This window comes from Micrasema longulum, unplaced genomic scaffold (assembly GCF_059751315.1).
Source record: "Micrasema longulum isolate JH-2025_06_02 unplaced genomic scaffold, ASM5975131v1 h1tg000937l, whole genome shotgun sequence".
In the NCBI taxonomy this organism is placed as follows: domain Eukaryota; kingdom Metazoa; phylum Arthropoda; class Insecta; order Trichoptera; family Brachycentridae; genus Micrasema; species Micrasema longulum.
Window position 1 is genome coordinate 346,820 of NW_028278128.1, and position 24,001 is coordinate 370,820.

General features: G+C 30.7%; 1 protein-coding gene across 1 annotated transcript in view; it reads left to right on the forward strand.

Moving 5' to 3' along the window:
* The first annotated feature begins 5,270 nt into the window (after positions 1-5,270).
* The window catches only part of Cen (cerebellar degeneration-related protein 2-like), a 127,774-nt gene continuing 109,043 nt past the window's right edge, over positions 5,271-24,001 (forward strand). The window contains exon 1 of the mRNA XM_088231954.1: positions 5,271-6,085. Within this exon, the coding sequence (XP_088088080.1) occupies positions 6,010-6,085 (76 nt within the window). The 5' untranslated portion in view covers positions 5,271-6,009. The remainder of the gene's footprint in view (positions 6,086-24,001) is intronic.

Consider the following 24,001-nt stretch of genomic DNA (forward strand, 5'->3'; position numbering starts at 1 on the left):
TGGATGAACTAGGCGAAATGATTATGGAACTACACGAGGCTTCAAAAAGGATTGGTTTGGAAATGAATATTCATAAAACAAAGATTATGAGTCCAAAAGGACGAGACATTTTCATTAACAATAATAAAATCGAAGTGGTTGATGAATACATTTATCTAGGATACAAAGTCAAACTTGGTAAAGATAACCAAATAGCGGAGTTACCAAGAAGAATAGGGCTAAGTTGGGCTGCTTTCGGAAAACTTAAATATATTTTTGAAAATAAACAAGTCCCTATATGCTTGAAAAGACAAGTATATGAATCTTGCATATTGCCGGTGACAACATATGGACTAGAAACCATGTCTATAGCACAAAAAAGTAGCCAGAAATTAAAATGCACGCAACGATCCATGGAAAGACAGATGCTCGGTGTATGTCTTAAGAGACAGAATAAGAAATTAAGAAATAAGGCGCCGAACCGGAGTCGTGGATATCATGGATCGTGCAGCGAAATGAAAATGGCAGTGGGCAGGGCACTTGGCGAGACAAAATGATGGCAGGTGGACACCCAGAATAATAAAGTGGAGACCATGGGCAAACAAAAGAAGTGTTGGAAGGCCACAGAAAAGATGGGTCGACGACATTGCCTCTATTGCCGGTAAAACGTGGATGATGAAAGCGGGTGATAGGAAGGAATGGGGACGTTTGGAAGAGGCCTTTATCCAGCAGTGGAGAGAAAAAGGCTGCAGAAGAAGAAGAAGATACGTTTGTTTTATATATTTTTTGTATTTATCACATTTTACATATTGTGGTAAATTAAGATTTTTTTAAACATATTACAACAGCTCCCCAGGGATTTTATTTTAATTTTATTTTATTTCATTGGAAAGCCAACAGACATTTATACATTTATAAGAATCAATTATACCATAAATACATATCATAAAGTCCAATTAGAGGCTTCCACATAATATTGTTATTGTAAATGTTGTCACATAAAAATTATACATAACATAAAATAACTAATCATACAAAACTTATAATATTACTAGAAATGTAAATGAATATTGGTCACACAGTTGCACATTACAATAAATAATACAACTATAGTTGACCATACAGTGTTCATTTATTATGCGCCTACTGCCTACATACAGAACTGCACATCACCTGCATAATATAGGCTGCGGATTCAAGGCGCAACATCATAACTTGAATTATTTTTGGAAATTTCACTTTTAAAGAAAGTTAAAGATATGTTATTAATATCAATACAATTTAATTTTTGATTACACATATGGCAGGTTCTATTTACAAATGAATTTTGAAAAGATTTAGTTTTACATTTAGAAATTTTAAAAAGAGATTGGTTTCTGGTCTGCGTTACTGGGACTCTAAAATTAAAAAGTGACAGAATCTTAGGGCAATCTATCATGTTATTCAAAGTTTTATACATAAAAATGGCCTTGTCTACAAAAAATTGGACAAACTAAAAATATTGTTAAGATTTTTTTATTAATACTACATCGATGAGTATCTCAAAATTGTACATATCGCTAGCCCAAAGCAACAGTGAGATATCTTTGAAGAACATATTCTGAGGTAATCGGACTTTGAGGTGTGCAAAGGGTAAATAAAATAAATAAAAACAAATGATATATATTTTAAGTAGATTATGAATACTATATTTTCACATAGGTTAACTATCTAATTTCAGCATTTTATTATTTTAAAACATTAATTTATTTAATTTATTAACATATCTATATATTATGTATCTCAAAATCAGAAATATCGGGTTAATCTTACTGTTGCTTTGGGCTAGCGATGTGTGATGATTTATTACCCAATAAAATAAAATGAATTAAACTTTCAAGGCACAAAATTCTTTATTAAAGTTATAGTCAAATGCTGGGTTTGTCACTTATTTTGGGTACGCATTTTTTTCGAAACGGTCTACTTTGATTAACAAATATAAATAATAGTATGAAAACATGGTATATTTTTAAATGAACGATGTGCAATGCGTAAGCAAGTATTTGTTTTCATGTTTGCACGTATAGGTGATCAATATGTTAAATATACATTTCAAAATGATTCGAGGTCTGCAGGCAGCCAGAAGTCAGGATTATTTATGATGAAATAAAGTAAACAGATGACTATACATGTTCAATCATTGTATAGTCGCCGCTCAGGCAAAAGTCACTAATCCAAAAAACACAATTTTAAGAAATCGCAATTCGAAAGTTTGAAGAACATGGAATAATCAGATTTTTTTGTTTTGGAAGTTTTATGCATACTATATGATTTTATCAAGTATTTTGTGAAAATTTCATCAGTTACATTTTCATTCAGATACATTTTCATCTGGAAGGTTTTTTGTTGCAAGGGGCTAAATTTTGATATAGTTACTTGCTTGTTTATAATCTGAAAAATGAAACCCAAAAGAGCTAGTGTCAGGAAGAAAATATTATTAGTATTACTTGGAATTCTTTGGGATAGAGTTTCCGGCTTTTCGTAGAATTCTTTGCCCTTAACACAGTAAGGGATGAAGATAGATTGGCATGGTTTGGCTCGAAGTCCTATATGTTGATCGTGTTTATGAATAAATTGTATACCATTATTTTATTGCCCTTGTTTGTCTTTGCTACATAGGTTAATGTTCTTTATATTCAGTTTCTTGTATATTGAAAAAAAAAAAAAAAACTATTATACCTCAAATTCATTTATTAGACGTACCTGTAAAAATTAAAAGGGCCTCAGTATTAATGTGGATATTTTTAACTGCCCGTTGCAATTATACAGAAAAATTCTTCATTAAGTTAATTATTTGGGATAGTTGCTGAATGTACATCTTGAGTGGTTTATAATATGTATATGTACCGCATGTAATGTATGTGTTTGTGTATGTTTTATATATGCGTTCATAAATGTGTGCATGGATGGCTCAGAGAGTGCATTCCGTATTTTTTATTTATTACCAATAATAATACCCATGAAAAACGCAAATGTTAACGATTATTATTTTCTCACTTTTTTATTTATTTCTTTTTTGTCACATTTAATGTTCATCTTTTATAATTTTAATTTTTTATTTATTGATATTTATGAAGACAACAAAATACAACAAAACAAATATATCAAAACAACAGTTAGAGAGAATAAAACTTAGGTATAAAATGTCATTTTAGTTGTATTCCAATTGAAGCCTAAATTTTTTACTAGGTATGTCAGAATAGGGTGTGTGTGTGTGTCAATGAGAGAAGGTGGATGGGAGGGTGTATATGTGTGTGAGCGAGTGAGAGATATAATTTATAAAAACTTAATTGGTCTTTTTATGTTAGAAAATCATTGCATTTTTAATACTTATGTATGACTGCATGTTTTCTGAATAAATAAAAAAATATGCTTCTTGAATTTATGAAAAGAAATTAGGGAGAAAACTGTCATACTAATTTATTTTTTCAAATCGGCCTTAACTATCAATAAATTCTATGAGCCTTCAGTGATTTATGCTTGTTGAGTTTTTACGAACAACAAATAATTTCGATTTACGCAACTTTTTTCTAAATAACCTTGATGACTTTTGCCACTTAAAGAGCATAATTTTACGCATTGAATGGCATATTCAACTCAAAACTGACTTTTTTAGGGCGACTTTTGCCTGAACGGCGACGATATATCATGATATTGAAATATTATGTACTTATTTACATACTTCTATGATATTTATATAAATTTACAATGTAAACACACACCTTGAAATCAAAGCATGTAAAAAACAAAATATTAATTTTTCGTTTTCGTCAAAAACAAAATGTACCAAAGTACTTTACTGCCCTGCAAATGCTAAAAGTCACATACAGGACTTATGCTTTGTCAATGTGAATGCATATTTTTTACAGTTTTGTTTTTTATACAAGAGAATATCTCATATTTGAAAAGCAGAAATTACTTGTTGGCCCATTAAATATGTGAGGCACTTGAATATCTATTACGAAAAAAAACGCACTACTATTTTTTTTTGTATGACTTTTTGGCTTAGCAGGGCAGGGTAGGTTCTAGATATTCGAGCTCACGAGATTTTTAGTAAAAAAATATTTTCAATATTAACATCATAATTTCTCTTGCCGCATCCAGTGGTGCTATGGGCACTGCATTGGAACATAAGCGTATGAAGCTATCTTGGTCACGTGTTACGTGAAGGCGAGGTGATCAGTCTTTCGCTTCAGGTGCCAGTTCAGGGTCAGTAAAATAATGCAGTATAAAACCAACGTAGAAACAGATATTTCATGTTGACCCTCTTGTTGAACGCTTTTTACTTTTTAAGGACTTTTACCTGAAAGTAGCCATCAAGTCAAAAACACTCGTCCAGGATTCTGGTTCTATTTCACACACAGAAATGTATTATTCATCCGCCCAGACACGTACTAAATATTGACAGCATTTTATAAATAAATAAAAAAATTGAACAATGAACATGTGACAATTATTAAAAAGTCAATCAAAATATCGTATAAGATGTGGTTTTGAAAAGGATTTTTTATATGTAAATGTTTTTTAATTTATGTACAATATTAAAGCATTTTTAATACTTTTTTATATATTTTTTTACCTAAGAATTAAACAAATAAGTTGATTAAATCGTTAATTTATAATATTTTATCATAATTTTTATACTGCTTTTGTAAATAATTTGATTAATTGAACCGAGTTGTAGTCCCGTGGTAGTATTCTGGACTCACGGGCCAAAGGTCCGAGGTTCGAGATCCCACTCTACCACAACTCGATTTCCATTTTTCCCGCACAAGTTATTTACGACTTTAAATAAATGGTCTGAAAATTGATATATTTAAGTAAATAATAACAATTATTTCTCTTTATTTTTATCATAAAAATATTATAGTTTAAAGTGTAAATATGTCTATAAATAAATATTGTTATATGCTTGCACCTTAATGAGTTTTTCCCAAAATTCACTTAGAATATAATATAAAATTAATCATGTATAATATGTTTTCAAAATTAAAAAAATAATTGTTAACTGGAAAAGGCAATAAGTATCCCTATTACAGTATAGTCAGATATCTCTCATCAGTGATCATGTGGAGGATGGTCAGGGAACCGGCGCACGAGTGAGGTGGTGTAGTGGCGCCCTACCTGTCGGTAGCGGATCAGCTGTCCACTGTCCACTGTCCAGGTCTGGCAGGACACCGTTGCTTGTCCGCAGGAACCAGTTTAGGCTCCTCTCGGCCTCCGCCCTCCTCCGCGCGTCCGCGTCCCGCGCCAGTCCACATCCGACCACCGCGCCGCCCACACGCGTCGTGTCTTGCAACCGCGCGGGAATGATCCCAACATCGCGGCTTCGTTTTTTTAAAAAACACTTTTAAAAACTTTTTTTTATTACGCTCAATTTCCCCCTCGCGTACTCGTTTTAATCGTTAATCTAAAACCGCGTTAATTTAAATTTATTTTAGCATCTTTAGAATTCGAATTGTCACCCGTTCGCGCCGTTGCGCCGTTCGTTATCATAATTAGTATTCCATGTTCGTTTTCGTTTTGGTGAATGCAAATATGTGTGAAATGTTCGAGTGTTATTTCTCGAGATTCGGCGGAGTGGACTCTCGGGGATCGTTCCTGTCGGCGGCCAAGGCCCCCGGAGCGACCCTATAATTCGCGTTCACCCTTCGCTTCGTTTTCCCGCGTCGATCTTTTTTAATTTTCGCGTAAGGTAATGGATTTAGAAGCGTAGAAACTCGTGTTTTTATTTACGCAACCTAGTTTAACGTCTTTTTAATTCTCGATAATATAAGTAAACAAGAGAATAATCTTGGGTGAACTCGAGCGTTTCAGAGTTATTTCGCGTCACGCTATTTCATATTGCAACCGCGATGTGCCCGGCCTAGATTATCCCCGCAGTCGTTTATCTAATTTGCCTTCCAAATCGGATACCGTCACGCCACCGTCGGCCGCGTCGCTCACATGTGTCTGTCGTGAGGACAGGGCAGACGAGGATCCTTCCCCATCATGGCCACCTTCCAGGACCTGGAGACGGACTGGTCGGCGCTGTGCCAAGACTGCACGGAGTGCTGGACAACATCAGGTAGGCAACCTCGAGCACACCCATCGATAGAAAAACATTTCTGTTGTATATACATAATGTGATTCGAACGAATGTGTCGGTATGTTCATCTGGTACGAGATTTCCATAATGATATATCGACAGAAACAAGCAAAAATATTTCGACTACCAGCGAAAAGATGACTCGGTTGAAGGAAATAATAATATATTTGAACTTTATACTGATAATCTCATGTATAATTTAATAGGTAACATTAAACATTATGTAGGTAGTTGTTCGAAACTCATCAAGTGTAGGTAGGTTATTAATTTGTAGTTCCTACTTTCCTATTTTTCATTTTTTTTAAACTAACATTATTGTGTCGGACGAAATTTGTTAATTGTACAAGTTACATATAACTTACAAATTCAAATACAATTTAAATTTAAATAACACATGTTTGTATCTTAAAAACAACAAAACCAAAAGAGACAATTGATAACAATACGCATGAAAATGTCAATTTGTTCTTTGTTATGCATTCATTGAAAAAATATTTTTGATTAATTTGTTATTATTATTATTTTCATTTGTAATGTTACTGTGGACGACAGATACATTCATTATCAGGCGTATGCCTATGGGGTAGACAACATTCCCATAAATACAATCTTCACATTCTTTTTTTGTATCTAGAACCTTTTCGAGGCGGTCAAGGTTATTCACCCACGTAAAGAAATTCCCGTCAAAACTAATCTTTTCTTCTTACTTCCAGGTAGGTTACTGTGGAATGAGTCAGTATAGTGCACAAATTCTTACTGACGTTTGCTTTTTTATTCTGTTGAGGTAGGATTTATAGGCTACCGGCTTCTAAACAAACAGCTGTTAATACCGATGACGACTTGAGTTATTGATTTAATTTTAATAAAATATTAAGTGACGATATTAATTCGTCACTGGAAAAGCATTAGAGGTACTATACAAATTTACACTGCTAATGCATTTTTGAAATGCTAAAAATAAAATCAAAAAGTTTTTTTTTTTGTCAGGATAAATCGCTGTCGAATTGAACGAAATGTTCAGGAAATAAGATTTTGTCATTGTGCTATTTCCAATACGTGATATTTTTTTTACCCAAATGAGATAATTTCAGTCTATAAATAAATTTCAATGTGAAATTATTATTATTTTGATAGTAATCCTACATATTAAAATAGCATATCTAGGTCTACTGATGTTTTTTTGCATTAAAACAAAATGGACTTCAGATTTTTGTTTCAAATTAAAAAAGCATTTATTTTACGAATGTGGACTTCGGTGTTTTATTCACGTATAAACCAGCTTATTGCGATATTATATCCACTGAGGTACAGATATCCTTTTTCGATCTCTCTTATGGAGCAAGATTCCTTATGTTTAGAGAAGGATTTCGTTTCACAATTTTCGTTTATTTTTTTTGTAATTTAAAAAAAAAATCCCAAATAATATATTTTATTACAAGAATCAATTAATACCTACGGCATGGATGTAAATATGGAGCGGGTTTCATATGATTCTTTAGTTTAGGTTTGAATTATTTTATTGAGTTTATTATTTAATTAAAAGTGCCTACTCTGAAAACTTAAAAGGTCTCCTTGATAATATTAAAACAAAAAAGGTTTTCTACTTTTTGTTTCTTTTGTTACTTTTTTGAGCTGTAAGTTTAATTTAGATGTTTTTAAACTCTCAATATCCGCGCTATTTTTAATTCTTCTACTTGTGTCTTCACTTTAGCACGTGCAGATCCTACCCATTTAAGATGTAGATCATAATTTGAAAAGGTAATTTAAATGATTAATTCACCGAACATTAAATTTCTGCAAAGCGTTTACGTCGGTCAAGAAAGATTTCCGTGTATTATTTACGCCTTTTAAATAAATATTAACTACATTAGGTTTTCTTAAATTCGCTTTAAAAAAAATATTGCAATGCTTATTCATATTCAAGGAATAAGAATAATTGAAATGTAGAAACACGTGGCGGTCAATTGGAAAATTTAAATTGCAAATAATTTGTATGCCGGTAGGTAGTCTATTATTTTGTTTTGTTTTGTGGGCCGCATACTAGAGCGTCGAAATTTCTTACATAGCAACATTTCCATTTTTGCAACAATCAGGCGGTTGTCGAAGAAGTGAGTTTTTCAATGCCATTGAGCGCAATATAAATATTTGATTTGAATGAAATATTAATGTCAATTACGGTATTTTTTGCATTTGCTAATAAATAGATTAATTTGACTTTGAAATATTTGATTTGAATGAAATATTAATGTTAATTACGGTATTTTTTGCATTTGCTAATAAAAAGATTCATTTGACTTAGAAATTATTAATAAAAAGTATATAATATCTATGAGGGGAACAATCACATGAGCCAAAATGTCTAACTTTTTAAGAGACAGTTTTTTGTATTCCCATACTTATTCTACCACTATGCTTAAGCGTAACTTTAAACAGGTGTTTTTTAAACCCTGTCACATCCAAAACCTCGATGATCAGTATGAGTAAAATGACATATTGGCCTATTAAAATAAATTTCTAGAATGACTAAATTCTTAAAAAATAAAAGATAAATAAAAAATAAATGGTTGCTAACTACTGTAGGGGAGAAACCGCACGGCCGCGCCCCCCTCGCTTCTCCCCTGCAGAAGTAATCAACCATTTGTTTTTTTTAAATATTTTATTTTTAAAAAAATTCTTCGTTCTAAATATTTTTTTTGATATGCTAATATGTCTTCTTGCCCATACTGATCATCGTGGTTTCGGATGTGACAGTGTTTAAAGAACACCTGTATAAGTTTTATAAGTAAGGCCCAATATTATGTACCACACAAATTATAAGTTTGACTTCCTCACAGTTAGGTTACTCTCTATTAAAAGTAAGAAGGTACCTTTTCAAATAAGTGTAATTTTGAATTAATCTCCAGCGAAGTTAAATAGGTGTTCAAAATAAATTATTATAGAGGAATTGCGAGTATTGTGTATACATAAATTTATATTAAATGTCTCTAGCCTAAAGCTACCAGCAGCTTCGCTCACATCACATATTTCAAAATGAGCAATTATTTATTTTCTATAGGCTTTTGATTTACCGTGTCGAATTTTTTATTGAAAAAACGGTGTTGCCGGCATAACTTCTTGAGACTTTGAATTCCAATTTAATTTCCCTTTTCGTATGGAATATTGAACAACGCAAGAGTTTGGTATTTGGCAGAGAGCGGTGGCGGTGTTGGACCGGTTAGTTATGTGGCCATACCTAATATACGTACTCGTTCACACTACCACTGGGTGGTGTTCTGATAAAACCCTCTAAACGACAAAATTTGAGAAAACAAATAAGAAATACGGTCACATGTCATCTTTCGAGGTTTTTGACTGATAAAACTCCCTAAATTCTCCGAGGGTTTATTTTAAAGTTAGTATGTATAATAACCCAATTAATTTACTGTTTTTTTTTACGTATTTAGGTGGTAATTCCAATCAGCGGATATTTTTTCAAAATCTCATTGGTAGAAACAATTTAAAAGAACTGGTTTCATGCGTACGGTGTGATCGTTCTAATGAAACAAATAAAATCATTTAAATGACTTATGCGATTATTATTTATTCATAATACACGCACGCTTACTGGAAGATTTGAATAATGTTCAAATTTCTCCTAATACAAACCTACTAAAAAATAAATCCGTTTTACCCTCTGAATAGATAATATATCTGTGGTTTTACCCCATATCAAATTGAAAATTGACTTGTCCACTACACTTATTGCAATACACTTGAAATCCTCTGAAGCTTTTTTTTGCATAAAATTTCAAGCACAATTCTAAATTGTGTTATGATAAAAAAAACCTCTAAAATTCCTATGTTTTTTTATGTTTTTTAAATGGGCTAATAAACGTTTTAAAAAAAAAAAATTGTGCCTTAGATTATCAAACACGGATGTCCACTTTTTGCCGTTTCGATGTTAAAAATGCAGAAATTAACGCGACGGGTTACTTTATATCAGAATAAAAACAATGTTCACTTTCGCTGTAAAAATGTTTTTTAGGTTGAAATAAAAATCTGAAGTCCACTTTGTTTTAATGCAAACAACATCAGTAGTCCCAGATACATAATTTTAATATGTCCTTTTTTTATTTAAGAAAAACATTATTTAACATGAAAAGCTCTTTAGAGGTTTGTTATTATCTCATTTAGTTCAAAAGTTATGATGTTTTGGATATCACAAAATCTTGTTTCCTGAACTTTTCGTTCAATGTGACTCCGATGGTTTATATTTTAAGATACAGAAATGTATAAAAGTATTTATAATAAATGCCTTAAATTAAAAGCTTTCATTGAGTCAAACATTCAAATGGATTTTTCTCAAAATAGTCAATAATGCATTTAAAGGGTTTTACCAGTTTACTGACAACTGTGTGTTGTGTACTTATTTGGCCGTTTTCACACCACAGAAAAAATTCACCCGGCCCAAAAAAAACACGGGGTGTATAGTGTCATCGTATAAAAACATATTTTTAGTTATTTTATTTTTTAATTGACAGGTAAACGCATGAACCAGTACACCACGACGCCGACTAATCTCCACTTGATTTCCTTTAGCAAAAATTTCCCCCGCTAGTAGGAACTAAATAAATAAATAAAACGAAAAAATAAAACAACAAATAAATATCTACCTACCGTAATCTTACCGGGCAGGGCGAAATGGGCCTTTGTCGATAGGGCCGGGCGTTGGGTGTGAACTGTGACGATTGAATGCAGCAGGGCCGGTTTTTACTGCACTTTTGTACTGCGAAGGTATTATGTTCCATGAATGCCCAGAAGGACCAAAACCTGATGCGCGTTCTTCTTGCGTGATGCATGACCTCTTGCATGTTAAAAATGCAGCTTATTTTATTTCTGTTATCGCCGGTGATGCAACAACACTTTTAATTCATTTTAATATCGCACAAGCAGTAGGTTCCTATTTTTTAAACTGCATTTATAATATTTTTACTTTCGTTTTCTGTTGAATAAATAAGTTTTTAGTTTTCCGATTTATATTTTCGCGAACCCATTTTGCGTTAAACGGGGATTCATCATCATCATCATAAGCTCGAAAGCCCTGGGTGGGCCTTGGCTGAATCCAGAAGTCTTCTCCAACGTTGTCGTATCTGCACTGATGCAGTCCATCCATCGCAATTTGGGCCTTCTTGGTCTTCGTCGTCCTTATGGTACAGAGAGACCTAAGAGTTTTATGGGGTTTTCGTCGTCAAACGGGGATTATGTTTTGACAATATTTTATTAGTCGAAACGGCTGTCACATTTTTTCAAAGTGTAAATCGAAACAAAAATGTTTTTTATTAAATAAATACACGCATATCTTTTAGTTCTACAAGTTATCTTAAACAATTAATCTTTTAATGTCAAGCAACGTGGCGTTCTCCAGGTTGCAATAAAAAAATCAAAGAAATATTTTTTTTCTATTAATCTGGGTGTTGAGGTGTATTTTCTTTCATATCTTCTTTTTTCCACCCACTGGCAAACCTCTAGATTAGAAGCTTACCATTTTTTTTTTTTTAAAAGTGTTTAAAAACAAAGATATTTCTGATACAATCGTAGCTTTATAATTTTAGGAAACATTAAAGATTTTTGAAAATTTTACCGTCATAAATTTGTAGCCACATAAACTAACATTGTATTAATATATGTACATTAGAGGATAAAACATGTGCCGTTTCGAAGTTAAAAATGTGGAAATTATCGCGATAAGCTATATATTACGTAAATAAATAACAAAGTCCAGTTTCGCTGTAAACTACTTTTTTTGGATGAAATACAAATCTCTAGTACACTTTGTAATAATTATTTTACATTGAATGTTCTTTATAGATGAAAATTATCTTATTTCTTTATAGATCAAAAGTAACGATGTTTAGGAAATCGTACAATCACATAATCTAGTTTTCTAAAGATTTCGTTCAATGTGACTCCCGTGGTTTATCCTTCAAGGCACATCATCATTTTCTTTCCACACCTAATGGTGCATAGGGAACTGCATTGCTTCACCAATCGCAGCATATTTGGATAATTTTTGTTGCATTAAGGTAAGATTATCAGTCTTAACGGTTCAGGTGCCAATCCAGGGACTATGAAATATTCTAGTGTAAAAAAGCCTTTTTGAGTAAATATCTCATTTTAACCATGTCGGAAATCAAACCCGAAACCGTATGGTAGGCAAACCTTTAAAGTACAGATATGTATTTGTGTTTACAGTTCAATAAGTCAACAATAAAGGTTTCAGCTCTTTAACTTTACTAAAATCAACAAATGGAAGAATTGAAGAAATATGGATGGTCAAACATAGGTAAAATGGTGAATGTTACACAGTGTGTAAAGTGGCCACCTTATCCAGTCAATAACAGGTCATAAGCCCTGTAAATGCCTTGACTTCCATATTCCCTTATTTAAGGTATTCTCCATCCCTGTAGTAATTTGTTAATCTTAATGTCCCCCGAGGGGGTGAAATCCAGTCTTTTGACTACGAACATTTGGACAATCTCAAATATTGTAACCTAGTAGGTTAAATAATTCGGTAGAATTTCGCTCACATCAATATTATTTCAACCTATTTACAAAAATTAACAACTAGAAAAATTGAAGAAATATAGATTTAGGAAGACAGTGAGTGTTACAATGTGTGAAGTGATCACTAAAACCAGCTAATATCATATCATTACTTTTGTAAATGTCTAGTCTTTCACATTACCTTCGCAAGAATGTTCCGAGTTTCCGTTGTGATATTGAGAAATGCCGTTTCTACAAAATTCAATCCGTTTGAATGAAATGCCGTTTCTTTAACCAAGAGTGTTCAATATTTTGGAAAAGCGTATAAAGTGGCGTATCATGTGGCTATGAAGCAAAATATATTCACATGCAAAAAAAAAAATCCCAAATAATAATATCGAGGGTAAAGAAGATTTGGAATAGAAACCCAGGGCCGCGATTATAAACGTATATAAACTTCATCGGTACTTATAGAGACGGTATAAAGTAACATCGATATTTATGAACAAAAATGTATATATTTGAATGAAAAATCAAAGTATTTTCGTCAGTAACTTTATAAGTACAGAAAACTTAATTTTACTTTGTAGATATAATTGAAGATAAATTTTAACTTCCCATTAAAATACGGGCCTAGGTATTGTTTTATTTACTGATTTATTCAAACACCTACAAGATCCTTTACAAAAAGCTAATTACTCATATGAAAGTTTTGTAAATCTGAAAAAAACAATTATATTGATAATAAATAAGACATTTTTCACACAATATGATTGACGAGATGAAATATTTTAATCCAATGACGCAGATATTAAAATTCGGCTTGTTTTGTGGAAAGAAAATAGCGTAGTTTTGACTCATGAATTTTCTGTTTAAGTATTTAATGCTTATCAATGTTTCCTAGTGATTGAGTACCTACTTATACGTAGAAATTATTTATCTCACGCAATCTGCGTTTGGTTTTATACGAACGTGAACAGTTCTGAGATAGTATCGTAGTACGAGAGAGCAAAAAGTTAAACTCTTAACTTGAATAATTATATACGTATTCTAACGAATATGTTTAACATTTATCTGAGAATTTATCATGTTATTCATTAAATGATATCTTTTCAGAATAACATTTTTTAGTTCAATATTATTAATGGACGTTGAGATCATTAATTCAAAGAGAGTGTAATTGTTAATTTGTTGCAACAGAGAGAGAAATCATTTTTGAGAAGGGAATATGGAAGTCTAGACATTTACAGGGCGTATGACCACCTGTCTTTAAACGTCTACATTTCCTCAATTCTTCCATCTGTTGACTTTTGCGAAGTAAAAGAGCTAAAACCTTGATGATATTCATCCGGCTTAACCATTTCACCTTCTAGGCAACGCCTAAAAAACAATGTTATATTGTAATTGGTTTCAACTTTTAAACATATTTATTATAAACTAATATTTAATGAAAATTTCGCAAGTATTGGTCACTATATTATGAGGCGTCCATGAGAATCTCCCATTTCTCAACCTAACAAACTGAGTAAATAATCCGAAATTCCTACTGTTTTTAATTAAGTCAGGATTCCAGACTGGCTTGGTAACATCTATCAGACCGTCCAACGTAACTCCAATTTCCTCATTCAAAAAGGGACACAAGTTCGGTTATAAACGTAGACAAAGAAATTACATATAATTAAAAATCAAAGTATTGTAAAACAGTCAAAACAAGTTGCACTTATACTAAAGTTTTTATAAATATTATATTATAATTGAAATTATATTAAATGTACTTTTTAATTATATTTTCTTTGAAATTAAATGTTACTCTTGTTAGATATTACGCAAATTGAATAGGTACATATTATATTAAATATATGTAAAACAATCTTATTGATTGATTTGGTGTTTATTTTGTAGAACTCCATATTTAAACTCATAATATTAGAAATCAAACACTGATTTGAGTCTACTGAACACTTTATTTTATTTTTACAAATATAAAAACGCCTTGTTTGTGCATTTTCAAACAATTGTCTGAAAGGCGAAACAATTGTCACGAAATTTTTGTTTTTATATTTGTAAAAATAAAATAAAGTGTTCAGTAGACTTAAATCAGTGTTTGATTTCTAATATTACAAAAATCTTGTTTATATGATTCATCCTAGATCGTTTATTCGGGAAATTCCATTTTCCTGACCATAAGCGAATTTAAAGAAAAACGTGAAATGGGGTTGTCTGATCTTTTTTGAACTTTAAACCTTCACAAGTATTATTATTTAAAGACTTGTTCCAATAAAAAAAAGTTTTAATTTTTAAATGTGGCAATATGTTGCGTGAGCAAGAAAATATAAAAACATGGTGATCAAAGTCAACCTTCGGTATAATCACTTTTATGTATCATAATTTTATGTGTTTGTATGCATCTAATAGAATAACCAAGTTAATATCAGAATAACAATAATTGTTGATAAAGTAAAATTATTTTTGTTATTTATGTTGTCAATAGAAAAAAGAAGTTTAATTATAAACAGTAAAATAATAATAAAATAATGTCAAGCATAAAATTTTAAAATATAGCCATACTTAATAATTAAAAAAAAAAAATATTCTTCATAATAACATGGTTTTCAGATCTAATAATAGTACTAGTAAATAAACATATTGCGTATCTAATCATTTCTAAAAAAATTGTTCATTAGCTGACATTATTATCGGAACAGAAAGCAATATTATGATAAAGTTTTGATGCATGATAGAACCATTTTTTTATTATTTTAGATATTTTCTACCAAATAACTAAGGGTCCATTACTTTTATTTAAGTAATTCACTTTTTGTATAAAGCAAACGTATCTGTAAATCTTATTCGTATGATTGGCCATATCTGAATCGTTCAATAATGTTCGATCGAAGTATTTAAAACGTCAAATATTCCGTATTAACGTATATTTTTTAAAAATTAAAAATGGCAAAAGATTTCTAACTTATAGCGAGAAATATGAAGGATATATATATATACGCTGATCAAAGTCACCTCACGATTGAAAAGTCGTCTTATTTGACGAAACATGGAAGAACATTTTAATAATGTACGCATTGCGTGAACATGTTAACATGCGTAAGCCTTGACTTCCATATTTCCATCTCCAAAACACTTTCCGTCTTGGATTTGACATTTGTCAATCATAATAGGCACTTCATAGGAGGTGGAATCGAGTTTTGTCTACAAGCTTGTGGACACTATAATTTTCTGACAAAAACACAAATTTCTGAAGAAAGCACGTTATAAAATATGTGCCGAAATTATTAGTTCAGTCATGGTTCTGATGTTAGTTTTTAAATTTAAAAAAATTATGTGTCTTTGGCAACATGTGCCTTATTTGCTGAGATAAATATGTGAACTTAACATTGCCACTTATCTCTTATACATTTTAATAAATTATAGATATTTCTCACGAGGAAAGTCCCACGCATTTGCGTGTTAAGGCTTTAAAATCATACGTTACCCGATATTGTACTGTAACTATGACAACATATTTATTCTCATGCAATGATATATTTTCCAAGAGTACTTTCGTACAATGAACTTCATGCAGAGTTTTCACATAATTTTAAAAAAAAGAGTCTAATAAATTAATGTAAGCCCTGGGGTGGTATCCTGGATCTTCTCTTCCCCCTAGAGAGTTATTGATTTGAAGATTTTTGTTTTTTTTATTTGCTTCATATAATGGCCGCACGGATGTCAAACAAATACGAACACGTGCAACTAAATATAAAAATTTTCATTAGGACCATTATTGCGACCTTAAGCATTACCCAAAACACTTAATTAGGTTGAATTGACCAAAGCGTATTCGTTTTTTTCCGCTTTTGAACCCGTTTTATACACCATTTGACGTTTAATCATCAGTGCGGTTATTTATATGAAGCAGAGAAAAAAATAAAAATCTTCAAATTAATCACTTTCTAGGGGGTAGAGAAGATTCAAAATACCACCCCTGGACAGTTCCGAAAAATATTGATGATGGATGTTAACCTACGTTAAAATAATATGACATTCATAATCTACTTCAAATAATTAAATTTAGTCAGACTGTTTGCACACCTTTAAGTCCTATCATCTCTGAATATGTTTTGCAGAGACATTCCACAGTTTTTTTGGGTTAGCAATATTGTATTTGAAAGCTTAAAAAAGGTTTTGTTTTTGTTTTGTTTTTTTTTTTGCACCACAACAGGCCAGGAGGCCCAATTACAGTGGTGAATTACATCACAGAACACCCAGGCTTGAGAAAAATCAGTTTTTTTTTTTTGTGTTCTCACCGGGAATCGAACCCGGAACCTTCCATGTGTGAGTCAAGCGTCTTGACCACTACACCACGGAGGCCGCCGAAGTTTATTTAAAATTAAAAACATTAAAAAAAATCCCTGTTCAGAACGGAGTGCTCTAATAAATACGCGCGCTTTTCAATGAAAATGGACTGTATATAAATTATATCGAAATTACACGAAATTTAAATGCAATTAAATATGCAATGTCCGCCACGTGGTGTAGTGGTTAGCGCGTTTGCCTACCATGCACGGGGTCTAGAATTTGATTCCCGATATGATTGAAGTGAACTATTGTTTTAAAACGATGTTTTTCCACTAAAATATATCGTGGGTATACTGGCAAAAAACGTTAACTCGGAAATATGCGGATTTGACTTAATGATGCAGTTTTGTAAAGTTTTTAACGCTCTACAAACTGGCAAAATAAACTAAGTCAAATTAAATTTCATTAGATTTATGATTTCCCAGTGATGGTAAGTATTCGGGAGGATATGAAGCCCGGAAAATGGATTTTACGGTTGTAAAGCAAGGTTATGAGGAATACATGACGTGTAATGGCCACGTATATAAAGGACACTGGATATATCTGCAGTTTTAGACATAAATTTCAGGTCAAGTCGTATACCGGGTATTTTATTCCGGCTAAAAGCTTTAAATAATTTAATATTTACTTAATATTAAACATAGAAACGAAAAAATAAAAAAAAAGTTCTTAAATGAGCACTTAACATCTTGCTATATTTAAATAAGATATAAAAGAGTAAAATTGGAAAAAAAACTTAAATGCTTGATTTCTCAAAACAGGGATTTGAGAGTTAAATCTTTTTGCCAGTATACCCACGATATCGTATTCCCTGGACTGGCACCTGAAGCGTAAGATTGATCATCTTACTTTCGTGTAACAAAAATGGTTAATATGCGCTGCCATTGATGTATAAATGCAGTGCCCCATGCTCCATTCGGTTATGGTAAAATATTACATTTTAGTGTTTGAAATAATTTAGTAAGTTTTGTTGGTAAGGTTGATAATTTAAACGTAGTTATGCAGAAAGCCAGCCAAGGAAAAGCGAATCTGGGAAAATAACATTTTTGTGAAAAGAGTCCATAAAATTAAATCTACACAGTAGTTAGAATGTTTTTTACTTTGAAAAATGATAAATAATGCATACATTCATTTTATTTATATAATATGCATTTGAGCAGTTTTAATGATTTTAAAGTCTGGCTGACTACACAACCCTAGATGTGCATTTTGCAGAAAGCAGCCAGCGCTAGTCAAACTCTAATGTATGTTGTGTTATTATGTATTAAACGTAATATTTAATATTTGTAATAGGGTACAGAATTACAAAGAATCATTCAACTAATTTGTTGTGCTAACTTTAAAAATAATTTAATTATGCACTAAAGGAATTATGGAGATTTTTTAAAGTCTGGCTGACCACACAACCTAAAATATGCATTTTGCAGAAAACAACCAAATCTTATATTGAATGATACCTCATTCAAACTTTAAAGGGATGGGGTGACATTCTGTATTAAATCGTTCTTTTTTATTACAGGTATTTTGAAATTAACGAATTTGTAAAATTAAAATATTCATGTATTTATCCACTTTAAATTATTTAAGAGAACTAGATTGCACGAGGCATTAAACTTCCGGTCAGTATCTATACCATAAGATTTTCCTTGTGTTGCAGGTGTTTTCTGCAAATTGGGAAATGCCGTTTTTGTGGTCAACACTGTTTGCAGAAGGTGATTATTACAGTTTTTTGTATGAAAGCGGCTTGACACTTTTTAACATTACATAAAATCCACCTTTCTGCACCCGATAACTCCAATATTGATTTTTTGTATATTGTGGAATGGCTGCTTTCTGCATAACTACGTTAATTTGTTCGTGGTAGACCGTGGATTTTGAATTTCATAAGAGCAGAATATTAAAATAATTTAAATAAGAAAGCAATTGAGGGCATTGGAAGCAAAGATAGCAAACTTCCGTTTTGATGTTTTCGAGAAAAATAACAAAAACTGCTACACTAATGCCAAAGAGTCTTCATGTTAGAAATGTTATTTTCACTGAACTTAAACTTAAAGATACTAATAATTAGCTTTAATAGAAACATGAATTCAAAAAACTTTCGAAATATTGGGAAGGCAGGGCCATTTTGAAAATTTAAATCTCAAGCCTGTCGTTGGTCGAATAAAATGGCTGATAGATATTGCTATGTTTGCTTCCTAACACTATTTTCAAACCAGCAGAAGTATGATTTTAAACTACATTTGTCACTCAACCCATGCTTTTTATATAAAAAAAGTTGATAAACTACAGAATTACACCATAAAACTTTCTTTTTCCCTGTCTTTGATGTGTATTATTATTATCTTATCTCTATCTGAAATTAATTTATCAAACATTTTTGTGTACCATATATTATATTCTTATCTTATATATACTTACTGTAAACTAATTTTTATTATTTGTTTTTAACATTAATTTGTTAATACCATTTTTTTTTATCAAATTCTTTACAAGTTGTTTACAATTTGCTTTTTAATTCTAACATTTTTCTTATTTTATTTTATTTTATTTAGGAAATTAACAGTTCTACATACATATTTATAGTAAACAAACAGATATAGTGTATAAACTCAGAACTAATAACAGATTTCCACAAAGTATACAAAGTTAGTAAAGAAAACATATTACATATTAAAATAATATATATAAGTTTATACATATAAAAATGTTATTTTCATGTACTCGTAAATATTTTTCAATAATCAAAGAATTTTTGTAACCTTTTTTTTCTTTCTTTTTTACAATGCAAAGTTTCACTTTTTATTTTGCATTGCAGTATGCTTTTTTGTTTCTCCATGTATACAAAAAAAAAGTTTTGTTTATTTATTAATTAATTATTACTTGTTATGTTTGTACTTACCTGTATAATTTTTGTAAATGCCCCTTGGGCTTATTGTAAAATTAAATAAATAAAAATAAATAACCAAAAATAATTTTTTTTAAAGGTCGCTATCTTTGCTTCAAATGCCCTCAATTGTAAAAAAATACGCCAAAACTTTTAGGTAGTTTGAAATATGTTATACATTTATAGTTTATTGTTAATGTACTAGTATTAAAAAATGGCAACAAAACCTTATTATGGGGAGGGGGAGAACGAGGACAGCCTACTTCTTAACTAATGTAACTAGGAAGTTATTTTCATATGAATTTCGAATTGAACACGTAATATTCTAATTGTTTTTATCATATCTGTGCTGAAACCAATTGGATATTTTTATTTTAAATTGCGAATGTTTGCGTAATATAAAACAATAAGTCATTTAAAAAAAATACGTAAACTGATTGCGTTATTACGAATAAAACGGCAAAAGTTACTTCTATTATGTATTTTCTTTAGTCAGTATCTTAGATGAAAGTTTTGAAAAAAAAATTACGCTTAAAAAAAAATTACCTACGCGTATTAATATTAATTTCGTTTTTCCAATTTGAACATCTGCAACCAATAAACTGATATAGTCATTTTAAAAGCTCAAATTTATCTTTTCACTATCTATCTTTATATATAATTCCTCTGGACGTGTGATGTCACCGTACTCCTCCGAAACGGCTTAACCGATTTACATGCGGTTTTCAGAGAAATATAGATCTTTGCGCTGTGCGTGTTCGTAGATATTAAAATCTTTCGTCGAATATGTAAAAAAGAAGTTAGGAGCATAAATGTTTTATTCATCGGTCTACCAGGGTTGCATTCGAGGAGAATGCATTTGCAAAAAAATTAAAAGATGTTTTTTTTGTGTATAAAAAAAGTTTGTTTATGAATGTTTACAATTAACATTTGTTTTTTGTAGATCTCAATCAGATTATTTCCTAAAATTCCTTATAATTTTACCCATTTATTTATTTTTACTGGATTTTTAGTAACACTAAAATAATATTAAATTCAATATTTTTTTAAATATCGTATTCCTACATAAGTACACCTCTTTGTTGGTGAGACGACCGGAGTATGACGTTTGCAAAAAGAATGCCATATTTGAAAAAAATATTTATTTTATGTTTTGGAATTCAACCATAAGCAAGTACCTAGATACCTACTTAAATTCATTATTTAAATATTAAAAATCTTCAGATTTGGAATTTAACCACAAACAAGAACCTAGATACTTACTTATTAATGAAAAGTCTTTTTCCAAGCTAATAGTAAGAAAGCCAACGTTCGGGCACGACAACGTCTGTCGGGTCCGCTAGTTTAGTAGTAAATTTGTAGCTAAAGGGCGATAAATATTTACCGTTCATTAGCTTACGTGAAGAAAAATTAAATACAATTGTTACAGCAGAAAAATGAGAAACAATGTTTATTGCATAATTTAAAAAAATGTAAAAATAGCTGTCATTAGTACAACAAGTACGTGTGCATTAATATTAGTTTTTAAATATTAACTAATAGAGCCTTAAGAGTTGTTTTAGACGAATAATTACAATTTCCTTGTTAAACTTGAGTCGTATCTGGGTTGTATTAAGTTAACGGTGTTTTATATAATTGATTAATACATGTAATAATTATTAAACGTTACTATGGTAACGGTATTACAACAGGAAGATGTTGGATATCTTAAAGTCAACAGAAAGGTTAATGACACCCGAAAAAAGATAATAACGCTCCAATGTAAATACCAATAGCGAGCGGTGAATTTTTAAATTGGTAAGCTGCAAAAATTCTGATAAAATGTGCATAGCGGTAGTATGGTCTATTTTATATTTGATAAATAATCTATAACAAATGGCGCTAGCGGCTAAAAGTTTTAGTCAAAATATTTTCTAATTTAATACAAACGTTTGAATAACAAAAAAATGCAAAAAAAACGTAATTGCAAAAAACTAGAACCCACGAGGACTCGAACCCCTACTCAAGCTACTAGGAAGTGAAGGATTCATCCACAGGCTATTGCATGTACTAACCCAGATGCCGAAAAAGTGATTTATAAAATTGTATTATTCATTAGCGTACCGATATATATTTTCTTACTTGCGACTATTGTAACTAATAAAATTCATGTTTTATCTTTGGCCGCGCATGCTCGTGTAATCCAGTAGTAAAATTTCGGCCGATAGAATTAATTTCGGCCGCACTAGCTCGCTGTATGGTATGAAGTTATAAACAAAATATGATGTAAATTTACTAACGCGAGAAATGGAAACAATGGCTTGTGACGTATTTTTTCTTAATAATAATGGAACATAAAACATTGTATTCGATGTAAAAAAAAAGTAAGCTGCAAATAATCGGTTATTAGACAAATTCGCCGCTGATAAATATTAATGATCAATTTACTTTCAAAGATAAATAAAAAATACTAGGTGAATATAAACGTTAAAATATATATTTCATTTGTACGAAATTCTATTTTATTGTAATATTTATTTTTTATGAATAAACTATAAACGAAACTAAAACAATATAAGGATAATTTCGAATTGGAATATTTTTGATAAATGAAATACTTTGGTTCATATAGATTACATAAATAAATAATATATCATGTTTTTTAAGCGTAAATCATGTTTTTTTAAGCGTGATACAAATTTAAATTCTAATAAGCAAATATTTGTTGAGAATTTGTTTTTAATGTGTTAGAGAGAGCAAAAACATAAACATTTATTTTTAAACTATAAACGAAACTAAAACAATATAAGGATAATTTCAAACTGGAATATTTTTGATAAATTAAATACTTTGGTTCAGATAGATTACATAAATAAATAATATATCATGTTTTTTTAAGCGTAAATCATGTTTTTTTAAGGGTGATACAAATTTAAATTCTAATAAGCAAATATTTGTTGAGAATTTGTTTTTAATGTGTTTGAGAGAGCAAAAATATAAACATTTATTTTTTGAAAATGATATTTGACAAATGTCCTCCCTAGCAGTTACTTAGCATTTTCTTCTGATCCAGTTCTTGGTCATTTTTTCCATAAAATCCGGCGTCATTTCCGAAATGGTGCGTGTCGTTATTGGCTTCCGATGGTTTAAGGGTTTTTGGCTTGTTTCCATTAACCATAGACTCACCGTAGTTTCATAGGAAATAATTCAATGGCATCAAATCACAGGATCGTAGAGGTCAATTAATAGGACCATTTTTGGAAATAATGTCGCTTAATTTTTCCCGCAGTAAATCACGGTTTCACGTTTGGCGAACTAAACGGTGATTTTTAAAGTTAATTCCATACTTTGCTAACGTTGTTCGAGTGTAAGGCGTTTTAGTATTAATTGAGTTAGTTAGAGTATTATTTTACAAGACAGTATAAGGTACCAATTGAAAATTCTCATAACAAAAAAAAACACCTTTTTCTATATATGGAGAAAATAAAGAGGTACCTAACGTGATCCCATTAAACTATTTTTAATATCTTAGCTCTAAGATTGTATTTGGACATAAAAGTAAAAGAAAGATTAAGTAAAATTATGATACTTAAAGAATGAATAAAATGAAAGTTTAGAAAAAAAATTGTGTAACAGTTTGTTTGGTGAAATAATGGCCTCACTAAAGAATACTTCGCTTGATTCTCAACTTAATAATTCTAGTATATTACAAACCGGAGATGGTAGTTAGGAGTTACAGCAGTTTTGTTAAAATTAAGATGATGGTGTTTGAAAATGAGCGCTAGTTATCATTATGTCAATGGATTCACACCGAGAAAGTAACTTAGTAAAATTACAACTTACAGAATTCTGTTTATAATTTACTATCATTATTAACTTAATTTAAACGCCATATTGATATCCGCGTTACAAAGTGGTTCTTTTTTATAACTTTACTGCGTTGATAATTAACCAACACCAGCTCTTCAATTCAATACGTTATTTAAGTCGGAAAATTTCTCAATTAATTCGACTACAATTTTTAATTTGAAAGTTATAAATATTAATTGTACCGTTTGTCTTCGTCAATGTCTATAGCATGTTATAATTCTAGAAATTATTTTAAAATGCATATGGAAAATTTTACTTTATTGATTAGTATTATAAAAAATCAA